Below are 20556 nucleotides of genomic sequence, written 5' to 3' on the forward strand. Positions count from 1 at the left end.
CGACTCCCAGGGGGAGGGCCTTCTCTGTGGGGGCTCCAACCCTTTGGAATGAACTGCTCCCGGAGATACGGAATATCCCTGATCTCCGTGCTTTCTGCTGTGCCCTCAAAACCCTGATGTTCCAACAGGCGGGGCTAAACATACGAACATGTGAATGATTTTTTAAATATTATCTAATTCTGGGTTTTATTTAATTGACCAAACTAAGTAATAATTTTGATTAGCAATTTTAGGATGTTTGTGTGTCTATATTTTTCTTGACTGTACACTGCCTTGAGTCCTACGGGAGAAAGGCGGTATAGAAATATAATAAATAAATAAATAAATAAATAAATAAATAAATAAATAAATAAATAAATAAATAAATAAATAAATAAATGTCTTCAGGAAGAAACAAAGTCCAGTTACCATTTGAAAAAGCACCTTTCATCAGCGGTGGGTTTCACATCTTCTTATCACCGATTTGCCGCACGCTCGCTTCGCACACTCACAAACCTTCCACGCATGCGCCCGGCCTTCCATGCAGGGCTTTGGTCACGCACGTGCCTTCCATGCATGCACCCAGCCTTGAAAACGTAGCTAAATAGGACGGCATTATGCGGGCTGGCACCTCATTAAGTGGGCTGGCCCACCTGCAGTCACCGCTACCAGTTTGCACGAACCGGCTGAATACCACCTCTGCCTTTCATCCACTGAGCCGTGCACCCCATCCCATATATCAGGGGTCTCCAACTTTGCAAACTTTAAGACTGCCCACCCTGCCCCTCCCAGGAGTCTCCACGCGGCCCGTTTTGGATGCCAGGTAAGTGCAGGGCCCGCGCGGAGGCTCTGAGAGGGCGAAAAACGGGCCTACCGGAAGTACCAGAAGTCCAGAAACGGGCTCATTTCCAGCCTCCAGAGTGCCCAGGAGAAGCCGTTTTTGCTCTCCTGTAAGCACGAGGAAAGCCTCCGAAGCCTGGGGAGGGCAAAAACGCGCCCCCACCCATGAGGCAGGAGGCTGAGTAAGCCACGCCCCCATGGCCACACCCACCCAACAATTGGGCAGCGAACCGGTTGCTAAAAATTTTCAATCACACCCCTGGTTGTCTCTTTGATTAAGAGATACATGTATCCCTGCAGCAGAGCCTCTATTCCATTGTCAGGCCCCGGTTCAGACACAGTTGCAAACCGGTAGTAAAGGTAAGTAGAACCCACCCCTGATTCCCACCCCACTCTGGGGCCAGCCAGAGATGGTATTTGCCGGTTCTCCGAACTACTCAAAATTTCCGCTGCCGGTTCTCCAGAACCTGTCAGAACCTGCTGGATTTCACTCCTGGATCCTGGGCATAACCTCCAACTGGCAGAGTGGCTAAGCTGGGTTCGTTCATTAGGCTAAGCCAAGTTTCTTCTCCGGGTTTTGAGAAGACATTCTAATCGGTGCAAATACCAAGCTGGGAAATGCAAAGATTGTAGAAAGCCTTAAGTGTGGAGGAACCGCCGAAGTTCTTTACTCACAAGATAAAAAAAATATGAGAGAGTTCAAGATACGGCCGGAAAAAGAGAAATAAAACAGAAGGTGACTCATATGGGTGGTGTTGGGCAATTTAGGAATCCCACACTTCTATGGCTAATTCACAACTGAGTCTGAAGGAAGATAATGCTTCTTTTATGAGGTGAGATAAACAGATATGCATGCACAGGTAGTGCACCCTAGCTAATTCCACTTTCCCTTAAAGGTAAAGGTAAAGGTTCCCCTCGCACATATGTGCTAGTCATTCCTGACTCTAGGGGGTGGTGCTCATCTCGGTTTCAAAGCCGAAGAGCCAGCGCTGTCCGAAGACGTCTCCGTGGTCATGTGGCCGGCATGACTCAATACCAAAAGCACACGGAACGCTGTTCCCATCCCACCCTGTTTTTCTACTTGCATTTTTGTACGTGCTTTCGAACTGCTAGGTTGGCAGAAGCTGGGACAAGTAACAGGAGCTCACCCCGTTACGAGGCACTAGGGTTCGAACCACTGATCTGCCAACTTTTCAATTGACAAGCTCAGTGTCTTAGCCACTGAGCCACCAGGTCCCTTTTTCCACTTTCCCTTACCTGCTTCTAATTTTTCCTAGATGCAAAAGAGACAACATTTGAATCCCCACTCTGATAGTCACACCCACCACATCCCCAACCTGATATTTTTAACGTGGTCAAAGGGGGAGACAATGGAATAAACATCTGGAGAAGAAACAGACCTACTGTGTCTAATTCATGGAGTTCATACAGGTAGTCCTCGATTTACCACCATAGGTTTAGTGACTGTTTGAAGTTACGACAGCCCTGAAAAAAATTGATTTATGATTGATTTTTCACTCCTGGGGACTTTTGCAGCATCCCCGTGTTCGCCTGATCAAAATTTGGGCACTTGGCAACTGGCATGTATTTATGACTGTTGCAATGTCCCGGGTCATGGGATCTCCTTTTTGCGACCTTCTGACATGCAAAATCAAACGAGGAACACAGATTCACTTAACAACCGGGTTACTAACTTAACAACTGCAGTGATTCTTTTAACAACTGTGGCAAGATAGGTCATAAAACGGGACAAAACCAGAAGTGAAATCCAGCAGGTTCTGACAGGTTCTGGAGAACCGGTAGCAGAAATTTTGAGTAGTTTGGAGAACTGGCAAATAGCACCTCTGCCTTGCCCCAGAGTGGGGAGGGAATGGGGATTTTGCAATATCCTTCCCCTGGAGTGAGGAGGGAATGAGGATTTTATAGTATCCTTCCCCTAGAGTGGGGTGGGAATGGAGATTTTGCAGTATCCTTCCCCTGCCACACCCACCAAGCCACACCACACCCACCATGCCATGCCCACAGAACCGGTAGTAAAAAAAAAAAATTGGATTTCACCACTGGGCAAAACTCACTTAACAACTGCCTTGCTTAGCAATGAAAATTTGGACTCCATTGTGGTTCATAAATTGAGGACTACCCGCATACGAATGAAATGGGTTTTCATCTTTGTCCTAAACTCAGCCACTATTTTGGTTTCCTCCTGACAGATCACTCCAAGCGCCTGCTGTAACTCTTGGCTTGAAAAAGTTGTCCACTTTTTATCACGTGAAACACCAATCTGGTTCATCTTTCAGAAGAAAAAGGAGTTTGTTTCTCGGGGTTGTGTACGGGGACATGTGTGCAATGCGCATGGAGGAAAACGCACATACATTTCATACGAAAGTGAAACAAACTGATTCTCTTCCTGTCGTTTTTCGTTGTCCGATGGACGGATGTTTATTTGTTCTTTCGTTTGTTAGAGCAAACAGACGCAAAGCAACATCTGTTGCATTCCTCCACTCTTCTGCACAACAACCCTGTAGGGTAGGGGTAGGGTTTTTATTTGTTGCTTATTCGTGTCAGAAGCACCACGCTTAAAACAAGGCATGCTATGGCATAAAATATAAGATGAACTTATGGACAAATGAAACAGATCCTGCCCTGAAATTAGCAACATTCATTGCGTTCTGTCGCACTGCCAGGAAATGCTCAAGCGTACACTGATCTGGACACAAAGGGCAGGCATGCACCTGTGTTGTTGCCCACATGTCACCACAAAGGGCAGAAGCCACCAGATAGCCTCATTTGTTCAGAGTGTCTCTGGATCTTGTAGTTGTGTATTAGGGTTAGGGTGGCAGGCTTCAATCCAGGAAGCCCTCCCTCGCACTTTGTGGCAAAGCTGTCTCACAACTTTGACATCAGTGCACAGTGGAAAGCCAAATGGGCTGCTGACCGCCCAGATACAGACAGTTTACGTAGATGACCCTACGCAAAAGATGCCAGGTTTTGACCTTCCTCGCCAGCATTGGTCAACTCTGAACAGGATCCGTACCCAACATGGTGTCTGCCAGGACTCATTGTCTTGTCTCTACCTCTGTGTGTGTGACTGTGGTGCTCCTCGACAAAATATCCATCGCATCGTGTCCGAATGTCCATCAAGAGTTTACACCGGCCCAATGTCTGATTTTTTTTCAACATAGACCACCCTGTCCTTGAATGGCTGGGTGGACTGGACATTAACAGAGGTGGGATTCAGTTGGTTGTGTCCGGTTCGGGCAAACTGGCAGCGGAGACTCACCGCCCACTCGCCCGGATGTAATGTGCGAGTACTACGCATGCACGGAAGGCCTTGGGCATGCACTCACATTTGCGAACCGGTAGGGAAGGTAAGTGAATCCCACCTCTGGACATTAACATTTGAACTACTATGAATCCATGTATTTGCCATATGCTAAATAAATAAAATAAGGGTTAGGGTTAAGGAAAGAGAATGGCCCAAAATCAGGGGTGAAATCCAGCAGGTTCTAACAGGTTCTGGAGAACCGGTAATGGAAATTTTGAGTAGTTCGGAGAACCGGCAAATACCACCTCTGGCTGGCCCCAGAGTGGGGTGGGAATGGAGATTTTGCAATATCCTTCCCCCGTGGAGTGGGGTGGGAATGAAGATTTTGCAGTATCCTTCCCCTGCCACGCCCACCAAGCCACGTCCACAGAACCGGTAGTAAAAAAATTTGGATTTCACCACTGCCGAAAATCACCAACATTCTTTCACGGCTGAAGGTAATTTTAAGCCTAGGTCTCCCCTTTCCTAATTCACCTTAACTCTGCACAAACTGACCCAATGAGTAAATTGCACATCTTGTAATCATTACAGCCAGGATTCACCCCAATTTAATCGTAAACAGATAAATGTTTCAAAAGAAGTGACAGTTTTCGATCCATTTCATCAGAAATACTTTAATTCTTGCCAAAACGTTCAGGCAGAAAGTTTGACAAAAGTTTATAAAACAAGCACGCACGCTTCGAGTTTTTAAAAGTCGCTCTTGGCCCAGATAGAAAAATGGGATCGTTTTTTTTTTCACCGGGTCTACACCAGTTTGGGGGACAATCTGCAAATAATGCAAACTGAATCTACTCAGGTACAGAAGAAACATTCGAAATAACACCACTAGTAAGGACAAGTTTGGGAAGATAAAATAAGCAATAAATCAGGAGATTCGGTGGAAGAAATGTCTTATTTCAACAAGGCAGAAATATTGGAGAGTAAATTAACCGCGCACTCAGACAGTGGAAGTGTGAAAATCTGAATGTGCAAACTTGTTTTTAAGACGGGGGTAATTACTATTAACTGATTTATAATGTGCTGATTGTGCAAATAGCTATCCTATTATTTCCAAGTCAGATGCAGAAAATCGAAATGCTCTTTCCTAAGGCAAAAGGTTGGAAATGTGTCCTTTGCAGGTTTTCTTGAATAACCGTACACCAGAACATTGGTTTTTCTACAAGTTTCTGGGGAGGCCCAAAACTCACTCAAATCTGGTCTTGCAGCAGATAGAAACTTGGCTTGGAGCAGCTGTCCATAAAGCCACTTCAGAAAAACTGTACAGCAAATCCATTTAAGCCTCTCTTCGGTTTTTGAGGGCAAAGCCTTTATACGCAATTTTGCAGCACAGATGTGCCCCAGCTGTTCTTAACTGCCCCTTTCGTATACAGGTAGTCCTCGACTTACAACAATTCATTTAGTGACGGTTCAGAGTTACAAGGGCATTGAAAAATGTGACAATTAACCAGTGGAACCGCTTGTCTTCAGAAGTTGCTTCATCACTGGAGGTTTTTAAAAAAAGACTGGACAACCCCTTGTCTGGAATGGCCTAGGGCAGGGGTCAGCAACCTGTGGCTCTAGAGCCGCATGTGGCTCTTTCACCCCGTTCATCAAAAATTGGTTTTAAGCCCACAAAGAGGGGGAGGCCATCGGATTATTGTTCGAAGGCCGTCATTTTATCACGACCTTAAAGAAACAGAGAAAGAAAATATCCCTTCACGCCATGTGCTGCAATCAAGTTGATTTAGGAAACCGTAAATGGTTTCACATTTCCTTCCATAAAAATGTGTTTGGAGGGTTGGGTGCAAATAGAAAGAGGACACGTGCAAGAGAAAAATGTTGTATTTTTATTTTTATTCTGTCCTGGGCCTTTTTTGCGGAGCCCGGATCACTTCCTTCCTTCCTCTCTTTCTTTCTTTCTGCCTAACTTATTCTCACCCCTATGGGCGAGGTGAACCGTGCTAAGATCCCTGCACAACCTTGTTGTAAAGGGGACTAAAAATAATAATAATAATCTACCACTCCTGGAGCCCAATTCCGGTTTTGTAACCACAACATTGCAGGGACTTTTCTGCCAAATCTTGACAGATTCTGCTTAAAATAAGAAGCTATGTTGGGTAGACAGATGGCACTCTGGCTAATAAAAATGCCGGAGGACAGTTTTGGGACTCCACGGAACTTGTGGGCAGAAGATCCTTAGAATCAGTGAGTAATCCGGTTAGTATTTCTCAACCTCAACCACTTTAAGCGGGGTGGACTTCCACTCCCAGAATTCCCCAGCCAGCCCTGCTTAAAGTGGTTGAGGCTGAGAATCCCAAAGGCACTTTTTTCAAAAGGCAGCTGGACTTGATTTTTCCTTGCAGATATTTCACTTGTCATCCAAGAAGCTTCTTGAAGTCCACTCAGCTTAAAATGTTTGAGGTTGAGAATCCCAAAGGCACTTTTTCCAAAAGGCAGCTGGACTTTGTTTTTCCTTGAAGACGTTTCGCTTGTCCTCCAAGAAGCTTCTTCAGTTCTTCAAGGAAAAACAAAAGTCCAGCTGCCTTTCGCTAAAGCACTTTCGGAATCATTATGACCTAGACAACTGAGAATTTCCATAAGACATCGTGAAACACTGAATTAGCCTTCCATCCTACTTTTTCTTATGGACCAAGGAGGTGACATAAATAGGGCCCAGGGGTGAAATCCAGCAGGTTCTGACAGGTTCTGAAGAACTGGTAGCGGAAATTTTGAGCAGTTCGGAGAACTGGCAAATATCACCTCTGGCTGGCCCCAGAGTGGGGTGGGAATGGAGATTTTGCAGTATCCTTCCCTTGCCATGCCCACCAAGCCACACCACATCCACCAAGCCACACCCACAGAACCAGTAATAAAAAAAATTGGATTTCACCACTGACAGGGCCCTCTTCTGCTATTTCATTCCCACAACAACCTTGGGAGGGAGTTTGGACTGAGAGCTTAACGGGTTCAAAGGAAGCTTCCAGAGCCTGTAGTACAGTGGACTAAAGCACTGTTATTAACAACTGCTGCTTGCAATTACTGCAAGTTCAAATCTCACCAGGCTCAAGGTTGACTCAGCCTTCCATCCTTTCTAAGGTAGGTAAAATGAGGTAGGTAAATTGAGGACCCAGTTTGTGGGGGCAATAAGCTGACTTTGTATAAATATACAAAAGTATGAAGGCTATTGCTTAACGCATTGTAAGCCGCCCTGAGTCTCCGGAGAAGGGCGGCATATAAATTAAAGCAAAAAAAAAAAAAAAAAAAACTAAGTTAGGACTAAAATTGGGGGATTCCCAGTTCCTAACCCAACTCCTTCCCCCTTTCCCCACAAGGGATGACCCCACAAGGGATGACCCCCTTCCCCACAAGGAAAGTCCATAGAAAAAGCATTCCTCGTTCAAACATCTGTCTGCCTCTTTCCGACAACCTGCATCAGCCACTGAATCTGCTATTAGAGAAAGTCCCTTGCTAATTTGCCCAAATCTGGCACGGATCAACTCTCCAAAAAGCCATTTTTTTAAAAAAACCATACTCTGTTGAAGGTGATTTGGGGATGAAAACAGGAGGAGGAATAGACAAACCCGTTTTCCAGGCTGAAGTGAGGCTTAAGACGCAAGATAAGGGTCCATGTGAGAAGCCAGAAGCTGGCAGCCAGTGACTTACCTCGCAGTGGCCAAACCAGGCCAGCTCTGTGTGCAGCACCATCAGAAAGATGCCCGACATGCCCATCAGCAACGACCATCCTGCCAGGTTCTTCTCTTCGCCCAGCAAGAGTTTCCGTCCCCGAAGACGACGCAAATTCTCGCCAGGCTCCGGTGGGATGTGAAGGGCCCTGGTCTCAGCTGGGTCCTGTTTGATCTGCATCTCTTGAGCGTTGCTGGGGGCGGAAGAGCGTTTGTTGCCTTGAGTTGGGAGGCAGGGGCTGAAGACCCCTTGGGCGGCCCCCCATCCCTGCCTCTTGAGCAACCAGCAGGCAGCCAGGACGAGGGTGGGAAGGAGGGAGGAAAGAAAAGAAAAGAAAGGAAAAGAAAGAAAAGAAAGGAAAGGAAAGGAAAGGAAAGGAAAGGAAAGGAAAGAAAGAAAGAAAGAAAGAAAGAAAGAAAGAAAGAAAGAAAGAAAGAAAGAAAGAAAGAAAGAAAGAAAGAAAGAAAGAAAGAAAGAAAGAAAGAAAAGAAGTGAAAGTGATAAGAAAGCAAAAGTGGAGAGCAACGGGACAAGACAAAAAAAAAAAGAAAACAGCAGCCCGATGAGAATCCGCGTCCCGAGAAAGTGCTGAAGAAGCCGAAGCGCTCGCGCGGAGTCCCGGACCCAACTGCTGCCCAACCAAGCCCCGCAGAGCGCCGGAGGAACTTGCTGGTGCTTGGGGCTGGGGCCCTTCGTCAGCGGGCGGGGCGAGGCGAGGCGAGGCGGGGCGGGGGCTGCCCAAGGAGGGCCGGCCGAAGGGTGAAAAGGCGAGAAGGGGCCGGAGCCGAGTGCCTGGACTTGGGACTTTATAGGGCAGTGTTTCTCAACCTTGGCCACCTCAAGATGCGTGGACTTCAACTCCCAGAATCCCCCAGCCAGCTCTGCTGGCTGGGGGATTCTGGGAGTTGAAGTCCACGCATCTTGAGGTGACCAAGGTTGAGAAACACTGTTATAGGGGCAGAAAGGGCTTGGGGGGGTGGGAGGTGCTGGGAGCCAGTGGGGCAGAGAATCAATTTCCCCCTCCCCATATCTCTCTTTCTCTCCTCCTCCCCCCCCCCACTTCCCTCCAACACGCCCGGGATCCAGATCTGGCTGCGAAAACTGATCTAGAAACAAGCCCAAATGCGAGCCTAAGAACCGGGGCTGAAAAGTGAAACGGAGACCCGCGATTGTGCGTCCCCACGACGCGCTTAAACCCGTGTTGTCTATGGAGTTTCTCAGTCATTCAGGTCATGGTTGTCCCAAAGGTGCGTTTTTTCCCCCCTTTTTTTTTCTTTCTTTTTTTTTTAAAAAAACAGTGCCCTGTCAGGATAACGTTTTCAAATGGCGCAAAACCACAGAAAAATTAAGAGTAAATCTTAACACACAAACTAATAACGGTCATTATAATATAATGCCGGTAATTATAATAATATAAATTTCTTCTCGTCTTAGCTTATTTTTATTTTATTTTATTTTTATTTTATTTCAAATTTATATACCGCCCTTCTCCCTGAGGACTCAGGGCAGTGTACAGCCAGATAAAAACATATAATACAAACATTAAAAACAATTAAAAGAAATATATGTTTGGCCCCAAATTTAAAAAGACAAAACCAATTAAAATTATTAAAAGAATTTGTTAAGCCATTTGTTATTTACATTTTTATCCCTTACTATGGTTATAGTTTTATTTTTATTTTTTATTTATTATATTATTTATTTATTTATTATATTATTTATTTATTTATTATTTATTTATTATTATTTATTTAGTTATATCTTTATTTTCCATACTAACGGTTCTTAACAGTCATACTCCTTACTTTCTCTCATTTCTACCTCTTGTATCTTTTCTTTTATGTACACTGGGAGCCTATGCACCAAGACAAATTCCTTGTGTGTCCAATCACACTTGGCCAATAAAAATTCTATTCTATTCTATTGTCTCTATCCATTCGTAAAATTTATTCCATGTCCGATAATATTCCGAGTCTTCTTTATCTTTAATTTGTAAAGTTAGTCTATCCATTTCAGCATAATCTCAAATTTTCCTAATTATATCCTCGTCTGATGGGGTGTTCACATTTTTCCAATATTTAGGTATATAATTCTTGCTGCCGTCAATATACGTAACACTAAATATATAGTTGCTTTATCATAATTTTTCGATACTATACCTAAAAGACATGTTTCTGGTTCTTTTTTTTTTTAAAGGCAACTGGACTTTCTTGGGTTTTTTTGAAGACATTTGGCTTCTCCTCCCAGAAGCTTCTTCAGCTCTAACAGGATAGTGGGGTCAAGGAAATGACCAACTGTCTGAAAGGAATATCAATCCTTCCATTCCCCACTAACCAACCAGCTTCCCAGAGTCACTCGATCGTAAAATGGGCAGCATAAAAATTGAATAGATAAATAAATAACATAGAATGCTTTCCCTTGGATACCGCATAGCTGTTTGGGGTAGGACGTAAACCAATATTTCCTGTATTTACACTTAAAGAATTTGAGGTTGTGAATCACTTACGCACCTTGGGAAAAATGTGCTATTTGTTGTGTCTGACTGCGGCCCTACCCAGATTTATCTGTGATTTCTAAATCGATCCAGGTAGATTTCTGTAAGCATCATCCTTATCCAGCCATGGAGAAGCTTCCTGCTTTATAGGATTCAAAGAGAATAAGACGACACAATGGCAGACTTCATCTACATTTTGGCCTGCCATGCCTGATAAAATGTCATTTCCCAAGAGACCCAAAGGCAGGGGTGAAATCCAGCAGGTTCTGACAGGTTCGGGAGAACCGGTAGCGGAAATTTTGAGTAGTTCAGAGAACCGGCAAATACCACCTCTGGCTGGCTCCAGAATGGGGTGGGAATGGAGATTTTGCAATAATCCTTTCCCCAGGAGTGGGGAGGGAAGGGACATTTTGCAGATCAAATCACACCCACCAAGCCACACCCACAGAACCGGTAGTAAAAAAAAATTGGATTTCCCCACTGCCCAAAGGTGCTTTTTCAAGAGGCAACTGGGTTCTCTTGCTTTTCTTTGAAGACATTTCGCTTCTCATCCAAGAAGCTTCTTCAGCTCAAGCTATTTACCTAATACAGGTAAATATTGAAAAAGAGTGGGGGAAACACCTCCACCACCACCCCAAAAAAAAACAATATAGGTAAATATTCCCAAAGGTGCTTTTTCAAGAGGCAACTGGACTTTCTTGCTTTTCTTTGAAGACATTTCGCTTCTCATCCAAGAAGCTTCTTCAGCTCTGACTGGATGGTGGGATCTAGGAATATAAACCCTTGCATTTCACATGACCACGGAGACATCTTTGGACAGCGCTGGCTCTTCGGCTTTGAAACGGAGATGAGCACATAGACTCTACTCTATGTAGAGTCGGGAACGACTAGCACATATGTGCAAGGGGAACCTTTACTTTTACTTGCATACCTCCGGACTAGACTGTTGTTTCTCCGTGTCATATAATACAGGTGGGTAATACATAATTTTAATTTTGTATTTATATATTCATTTAGTCATGTTTATGTAGTGTATTTCTGGGATGGAAGAGGGGCTGTGGGAGACAGCCAAAACGAGTGGACGTGATTGCTTGGGGAATGAAATTCACTGAAAGCCAAAAACATTTTCTTGTGTAAAAAAAGAGCCCAACGTTTCATGACGTTTTGCTGTGTGGCTCCGAGGACTTCCATTTTTCTGGCCTGAATCAAAGAGTTTCTTCTTCGGGCCAAGAAGAGGCTGAAACAGAGCAAGTTTGTTTAAGGTGCTGGCTTAGAAACCAGGAAATTGTGAGTTCTAGTCCCGCCTTAGACATGAAAGGCATCTGGGTGACTTTGGGCTAGTCATTCTCGCTCAACCCGACCTACCTCACAGGGTTGTTGCTGGGGGTGGGGGACAAAAAGGAGGGGGAAGGAGTATTATGCATGTTCGCCCCCTTGGGCTATTTATAAAAAGTAATAAAGGTGGAATAAAAATCAAATCAATAAAATAAAATAATAAGTAAAGTAAAGTAAAGTAAAGTAAAGTAAAGTAAAGTAAAGTAAAGTAAAGTAAAGTAAAGTAAAGTAAAGTAAAGTAAAGTAAAGTAAAGTAAAGTAAAGTAAAGTAAAGTAAAGTAAAAACAATGCCCCCTCCTGAGCCAAGACAACTACCAGGAAGGATGATAACGGTGCAGGATGAGAAATAAAAGCTAAACTCTTATGAGAAGCCATCATAAGCCTTCTAAAACCAGAATTTCAGGAGAGGGGTTTTTTTTTTTTTTTTTGGCTTTTTCCAGGCAGGGACTGGACCAATATAAGTCTCTGCCCTCAAGAAGCAGTTTAATTTCAAAGAGGGAATCCTCAGTATCTTTGACCCTACAATTCCCTGAAGCCCAGGCAGCAATGCAGGTGGTCACAGGTTGTGAAAACTGTACTTCAAAAAACATCTGGAAGACGATGGCTTCTGTTGGTTAGGATTTGGAGGCAGAAAGGAAATCTAGAACCTCTTTGATGGGCAAATGCTCCATCTTAACCTCCAGGGATTTTTTTAGAGTTGTAATATCAAAAGCAGAAGAGTTGGTTTTTTTTTTTTTTTTTTTTAAAAAGAGAGACAGAGAGAGAAGCAATAATGATTACAAAACAACAGAGATCAGCAATTGTGAAGTTCTCAAAACTCGGAACTTCCCCGAAGTGCTTTTCTTCCACCAACCATTACCCATTTCCAATTGCTTCAGCCTTTCAAGGAAAACGAAATAAAAGCCATTTTTTTTCCACCCACATTTCCTCCCCCACCCCCTGGTGTGTTCTTCAGAACACAAGAAGCATCTGTGTCGCTGGCGAATAGGCACTGTCGGAGAGCTGCCCCGGTTGGATTTCTGCCCCACCACTGTCGAGGCCTTCCCTTCCTTGGGGGTGTCCAACCAGGTGCTAGAGAGAGAGAGAGAGAGAGGTTTTAATTTTTATTTGGATCCCTTTAAGTTTTACAGAGCACGGGGTGGGCTTGATGATCTCAAGAGGACCTTCTGATTTAAGGATGCCATGTGGAAGGCCTATATTCATAGGTTGGGATACAGGAGGCAAAGAGATAAAGGAATTAGGCTTCTCCTTTGCAATGGCTTTAGCCCCATATTCAGGATCTCTGAAGCAGTTCAGATGAAGCTCTGTTAGTACATTAAAAATGGCTGGCGCTTTGACTCCCTTTTCCCAGGTTATTTGATTTATTTGACCACGTATCCTGCGGACCTTCTTTTCCTTCAGTAGAGGAAAGGAAGTGGAAAGGCCGGCATTCAGAAGTCTAGCCAGAAAAGAACCAGCTCTTGCTGTAAAGATTTACCACCAATGAGTCAACCAGCCCTGTTTAGCTGTGAACTATTTATTAATGAAGAGTAATTCATACAAGACTTGGGAAGTGTGTCCAAGGCTTTGGCTCGGCTGTTAATCATCTCTGGGATGACAGCTCTCCAAAATGAATCATTGTTATTTGAAAGAAGCGGAAGTGAGGCCTGAAGGAAGAAGAGACGGCAGATTGAATGACATCCCTTTTGCGAGTTCACACACACGTGTCATTCGCTGCAGGTTTGGGTTTTCTCTACACCCGTGAGGACCCTCAGGTGGCGCCTGGGAGGAGGAAAAAGCTGTGAATTCTGAGAGAAAGATGGACAGAAGGATGGACGGACAGATAGAGATGGATGGATGGTTGAGATAGATAGATAGATAGATAGATGATAGAGAGAGAGAGAGAGAGAGAGATAGATAGAGATAGATAGATAGATAGATAGATAGATAGATAGATAGATAGATAGATAGATAGATAGATAGATAGAAATAGCACTTAGACTTATATACTGCTTCACAGTGCTTTACAGCCCTCTCTAAGTGGTTTACAGGGTCAGCCTATTACCCCCAACAATTTGGATCTTCATTTTACCCACCTCGGAAGGATGGAAGGCTGAGTCAACCTTGAGCCTGGTGAGATTTGAACTGCCAAATTGCAGGCAGCCAGCAGCCGGCAGGTAGCAGAGGTAGCCTGCAGTACTGCACTCTAACCACTGCGCCACCATGGCTCTTTACTCTAGATATGAGAGAGAGAGAGAGAGAGAGAGAGAGAGAGAGAGAGAGAGAGAGAGAGAGAGATGATATCGACGATAGATAGATAGATGATAGATAGATAGATAGATAGATAGATAGATAGATAGATAGATAGATAGATGATATAGATGAAAGATAGATGATATAGATGAAAGAGATAGATAGATAGATAGATAAATGATAGATAGATAGATAGATAGATAGATAGATAGATAGATGATATAGTTGATAGATAGATAGATAGATAGATAGATAGATAGATAGATAGATAGATGATAGATAGATAGATAGATAGATAGATAGATGATATAGATGAAAGATAGATGATATAGATGAAAGAGATAGATAGATAGATAGATGATAGATAGATAGATAGATAGATATAGATAGATAGATGATATAGATGATAGATAGATAGATAGATAGATAGATAGATAGATAGATAGATAAATAGATAAATAGATAGATAGATGATATAGATGAAAGATAGATAGATAGATAGATAGATAGATAGATAGATAGATAGATAGAGATAGATAGATAGATAGATAGATAGATAGATAGATAGATAGATAGATGATATAGATGAAAGAGATAGATAGATAGATAGATAGATAGATAGATAGATAGATGATATAGATGAAAGAGATAGATAGATAGATAGATAGATAGATAGATAGATAGATAGAGATAGTTAGTTAGATAGATAGATAGATAGATAGATAGATAGATAGATAGATAGATGATATAGATGAAAGAGATAGATAGATAGATAGATAGATAGATAGATAGATAGATAGATAGATGATATAGATGAAAGAGATAGATAGATAGATAGATAGATAGATAGATAGATAGATAGAGATAGTTAGTTAGATAGATAGATAGATAGATAGATAGATAGATGATATAGATGAAAGAGATAGATAGATAGATAGATAGATAGATAGATAGATAGATAGATGATATAGATGAAAGAGATAGATAGATAGATAGATAGATAGATAGATAGATAGATAGATAGAGATAGTTAGTTAGATAGATAGATAGATAGATAGATAGATAGATAGATAGATAGATAGATAGATAGATAGATAGATAGATATAGATGATATAGATGAAAGAGATAGATAGATAGATAGATAGATAGATAGATAGATAGATAGATAGATAGATAGATAGATATAGATGATATAGATGAAAGAGATAGATAGATAGATAGATAGATAGATAGATAGATAGATAGATGATAGATAGATGCGCAGAAGTGTTTTGATGACATCAGGGTCAATGGGCAGAGCCTCCCGCCGGTTTTTACTACCGGTTCTATAGAACCGGTGCAAACCGTAGGCAACCCACCACTGGCCTGGAAGGCCCAAAAATTAGCTGGTTGGTGCACGCATGTGCTCTGGAGCTGAGCTACAGCAACGCTCGTGTGCCCACAGATATGGCTCCGTGTGCCACCTGTGGCATAGGTTCACCCTCACGGCAATAGGACGTATTGAGATGGAAGTCTGCTTTGAATCATACGGAGGTGTTTTCGGCTGTGAAATTGGACCTCTTGAGAGCAGACAGAATGGGGACAGCCCTTAATGTTGTGAACCTGTCGTTGTTGTTTTTCCCTAAAAGGATGGACTTTTTTTTTTTTGCTTCTGTCAAGCCAATTTCCCAAGTAGGACACACCCTGCTTGATTCAGCAGCTCTGGTTCTGTTTCTGACACACACAACTAAGAGGTTTCAACTATGTATACCTACCTCCCCCACAAAAATAGTGAAAAGCATGGACAAGTTAAATACATATTTCAGTGTATCATCCCCTCCATATGCAGGAGGGGTGAAAGAAACTTTACTTCCTTGTTCGGTAGACATTCAGAGGCCAATTCAGCTCGACTGCTGGTGGATTATGAAACCTAAGCATTTTTTTTTCCAGAGAAACTGGAGCCATTTAGGAGATTCTGCATTATGTAAGAGGTTAGACTAAATCAGGATGGTTATGATTATTATTATTCATTAAACATGAAACTCAGTCAACTGAACATTTAAAAATGTGTCACAAATACGATTGACTGGTGCTAATGGTTGATATGGGTTGGTGCTAGAGCCCTAGGTATCGACCAAGTATCTTCTTAAAATATATGATGTTCTGAGTAGCGCAGTTTTTTGCAGTTCTGCTGGTGTTATTGCAGGAAGCTGCAATTTCTTGATGTATCTTATAAAATTCTTGGACATGGTACCAAGTGCCCTGATGACAATGGGTATCACAGTTACATGTTTCATCCATAGCCATGTAGTTTCAATGGCACGTCACGATATTTCATGATTTTTTCCAGTTCTTTTTCTTCGACTCCGGCATCTCCTGGTACCGCGATATCAATAAATTGTACGTTTTGGTTTTTCGACAACTGTGATATCTGGCGTGTTGTGTTCCAAGTGACAATCTGTCTGTATTCAAAAGCCCCACAAGATCTTCACCTTCTCATTTTCTATAACTTTTTCCACTTTATGTTCCCGTGACTTTTTGGATATAGGTAAGTCGTATTTTTTACATAATGACCAGTGGACTAATTTAGGAACTCGGTCGTGTCTAGCTTTGTAATCAGTTTGTGTGATTCTGCTGCACTCACATATTAAATGTGAAACAGTTTCGACTTTGTTGTTGCAAAGTCGGCAGTTTGGACTGTCGGTGGATTTTTGTATCTTTGCTTTCATGGCATTAGTTTGTAGTGCTTGTTCTTGAGTAGCCAGTATTAAACCTTCCGTTTCTTTCTTGATGGTTCCCATCTTAAGCCATGCCCATATAAAGTTGTCATCACCTTTTCCTTCAATGTTTTTCAAGTGCTATCCATGCAAAGTTTTGGTTTTCCATCTGTTTAATCTGTCATTCAGCTGTTTTTCTTTATATTCTGCCTTTGTTTCTGTTGTTTTTATAATGTTCTCTGTTTTCACAGCCTGCAGCAATTTTTCTGTACTTTGGTTCACATAATCATTCAGACTTCGTTTTTCTTCTTCTACAGTTTGATGGATTTGCAATAGTCCTCTGCCCCCTATTTTTCTTGGCAGGTACAACCTGTCAATGTCATTTCGTGGATGTAAAGCATGGTACATATTGAAAAGTTTGCGCGTTTTCCAGTCCAAGTTTTCCAGTTTTCCAGCAAAAGTCCAGGTTTTTTTTTTAATTATTATTTTTTTAATTTGATTTATATGCCGCCCTTCTCCGAAGACTCAGGGCGGCTTACAATGTGCTCAGCAATAGCCTTCATCCTTTTGTATATTTATACAAAGTCAGCTTATTGCCCCCACAACTGGGTCCTCAATTTACCTACCTTAGAAAGGATGGAAGGCTGAGTCAACCTTGAGCCTTGGCGAGATTTGAACCCTGCAGTAATTGCAGGCAGCTGATCTTAATAACCAGCTTAATAACAGGGTGCCTTAAACCCCTGTACTACCAAGGCTCTTAGTTGATGATTCCAGCTGAGTAGCGTATAATTGAAACTGCCCATGTATTAATGGCATTATTATTATTATTACTGTTGTTGTTATGATGATGATGATGATGATGATGATGATGATGATGATGATGATGACAGTATACACAGCAAACGAGATGACCATGCTGGATTTCATATCCCAAATCACTAGTCGAACACTTCCCAAGCGTTTAGGACTGCGTGATGTATTATTATTATTATTATTATTATTATTATTATTATTATTATTATTATTATTATTATTATTATTATTATTATTATCCAAAGCACCAGAGCCAGGGCAGGACAAGAAATAATGGTTGGAAATTAATTAAAGAGAGAAGCAACCTGGAATTAAGGAGAAACTCCCTTAAATTGAGGACAATTAATCAGTGAAATAGCTTGCCACCAGAAATCGTGGGCGCCCCATCATTGGAGGCTTTCAAAAAGAGACTGGACGGCCACTTGTCTGGAATGGTATGCTTGAGCAGAGGGTTGGACTAGAAGACTTCCAAAGTCCCTTCCAGATCTATTCTGATTGATTGATTGATTGATTGATTGATTGATTGATTCAATATCCTCCTTCAGGTCTTTTGGAGGAGAAGAACGGTCTGGTTCTCTTAACCAGATAGATCTGTTCTTGCACAGTTGGAGAGATCTCCTGCTTGAGCAGAGGAATGGACTAAAAGACTTCCAAGGATCCTTCCAAGTCTTCGGTTATTCTATTAAGAATGCAGTAGATGCCCATGTTGTTCAAGAGCATTATGGTGGGGATTTCATAGGGTTTCCTGATATCCTGCAGTGACACAACATCATCAAGGATTGTAGCCAAGATTACTAAGTCACTGCATTATGAATCTTAGACACTCTTACCCACTCTTTCGCCCCACCCAAACCAAGCCAGTGCCGGGCGTTGGCTTGGATCTGACTCAGTGTGTTTAGGGCCATCCAGTGAGTCAGCAGTCAAATATCCTGGAGGATGGGATATATTTCTCTCCCATCCACCCTTTGGAGGTATCCCAGGGAGATCATGGACATGTACCCAAGGTCAACTCCTGCTGACGTTCAGCGGACTTAAGTGGTTTAAAAATGACAGGGGGAGAGAAAACCAAAACAGATACAAGGGTGTGGGAATTTAGCCGAAACATACTGGGCTTTCCACTAGATTCAGCAGGTTCCCTGTGGGATCAAGTGGCTGCACTCCAGAAGGGAAACGACATTTTGGCCTGTAATAATGATTGGCCACGTATGACATCAAAGGGCCGTGGAATCAATATTCTTGTAGCTGTGGGGAGAACACAGCTTTGTGGATGACATAATTTTGAGCGTCTCTCACATTTAGGAGCCCTCTCTGTCCACCCACAGACTCTTTGAAGAAACACTTTTGGTAGGATCATCATCTGAGTGATGGTTCTGGGTAGGACTTGAGTTCTAACGTACATTTTGGTTATTCTCTACTGGGAGTGGAGCCCTCACATCTGTTCCCAGTAGGAGCTGGGCCAGCCTTCTCCCCTAACCTATGATCACGCTCACCCAAGACAACATCCAACTCTTCACTTCTAACCAACAACCAGATCTTTTGATATCATGATGCAGCTAACCTTCAATACCGTACCAGAATTAAACATGGGAAGTTTCAGAAGAAGTAGAAAAAACATGAACCGTAAACCTGCCATAAACTAGCATGCACACACAAAAATTACTAATGAGAGGTCCCTGGGGCTCTCTGAATTTCCTTGTTTTCATTACCCAAACTAGGTGACATCATCAGTGCTACCGGTAGGAAGGAATACGGTTTGCTGACAGATTATTGGCCTGCCCAGTCAATGTTGGTGGAGGTGGTCTTAGAGATTCTTTGGTTGGGTTGTTTATACTGTGGACTTCTTTGGCAGTTTCTTGACTGGGGTATTGTTTACTTGACTGTTGGTCTGATGTTAATCCATGAGTTAATCTATGGTGATCTGAGCCATGAGCCGCGGTGGCGCAGTGGTTAGAGTGCAGTACTGCAGGCTACTTTTGCTGACTGCAATTTGGCAGTTCGAATCTCACCAGGCTCAAGGTTGACTCAGCCTTCCGTCCTTCTGAGGTGGGTAAAATGAGGACCCAGATTGTTGGGGGCAAGATGTTGACTCTGTAATCTGTTTAGAGAGGGCTGTAAAGCACTGTAAAGTGGTATATAAGCGCTATTGCTATTGCTATGGTGGCACAGTGGTTAGAGTGCAGTACTGCAGGCTACTTCTGCTGGCTGCCGGCTGCCTGCAATTTGGCAGTTCGAATCCCACCAGGCTCAAGGTTGACTCAGCCTTCCATCTTTCCGAGGTGGGTAAAATGAGGACCCAGATTGTTGGGGACCATAGACAGGGCTGTAAAGCACTGTAAAGCGGTATATAAGTCTAAGTGCTATTGCTATTGCTATCTGGGTATTTTGTCTCATTTTTTGGCTGGTCGAGTGTTTCTTTTCCATAGGTGTTGTTAATATTTATGAGTCTCTTGTTGGCTGATTTTAGAAATCCCCTGCCATTTTTGACCTTGGCTTGGTCTAGGATAGCACTGATGATGCTACCTAGTTGGGTAATAAAACATCTGTAAGAAAACAAGCAAGGTCAGAGAGCACCAAGGAGCCCTCAGGCCAACCCTGAGCTGCAAATATTCTCTTGTATAAGAATATTAAGACTTCAATCCAATGTTCTCGGGATCCCTTGGAAGCAACGAGTCACGTGCAGCAGACTTAACTCAGCTAGCTATGAAATACTGAGCATGGGTTGCATAAGTACCTCCCACGATTCCTTTCGGCTGTGAATAACAGTGTACAGCAGCCACTGGCAGGGAGAGAAACTATGATTCAGGCCACGAAATGACACAGGCGCTACTATTTTGGTGAAGGGTGGGAGGCTATAGGAAGTCAGCATCTTTTTTTTTCTTCTTCTTCTTCTTCTTCTTCTCAGCTTGGAAAGACTGAGCCTTCACCTCTAAGGAGAGGGAAGATCCTGGAAAAAGAAGCAGAGTTGCAAGAAGAAACTTTTGGTTAGGAAAAAATCAGCTTTGATTTATCTATACCACCCACTGAAAGCCAGGACATGTTGTAGTTTTGAGCAGGGGTGGGCTTCAAAAATTTTAGCAAGGGGTTTTCTGCCCGGTTGCTGGGTGGGCGTGGCCATGGTGGGCATGGCCTAGTCGGCCTCCTGCACCACGGTGGGGGGAAGGGGCAGTTTTGCCCTCCC

At 42.9% G+C, this 20556-nt stretch overlaps 1 protein-coding gene across 1 annotated transcript in view; it reads right to left on the bottom strand.

Moving 5' to 3' along the window:
- The window catches only part of KCNN4 (potassium calcium-activated channel subfamily N member 4), a 47432-nt gene extending 39445 nt beyond the window's left edge, over positions 1-7987 (bottom strand). The window contains exon 1 of the mRNA XM_070949617.1: positions 7787-7987. Coding sequence (XP_070805718.1) covers positions 7787-7987 — 201 coding nt within the window. The remainder of the gene's footprint in view (positions 1-7786) is intronic.
- Positions 7988-20556: the final 12569 nt, after the last annotated feature.

The sequence above is a fragment of the Pituophis catenifer genome, unplaced genomic scaffold, assembly GCF_029215685.1.
Source record: "Pituophis catenifer annectens isolate HBS135680 unplaced genomic scaffold, rPitCat1.0.hap2 SCAF_9, whole genome shotgun sequence".
NCBI classification, from domain to species: domain Eukaryota; kingdom Metazoa; phylum Chordata; class Lepidosauria; order Squamata; family Colubridae; genus Pituophis; species Pituophis catenifer.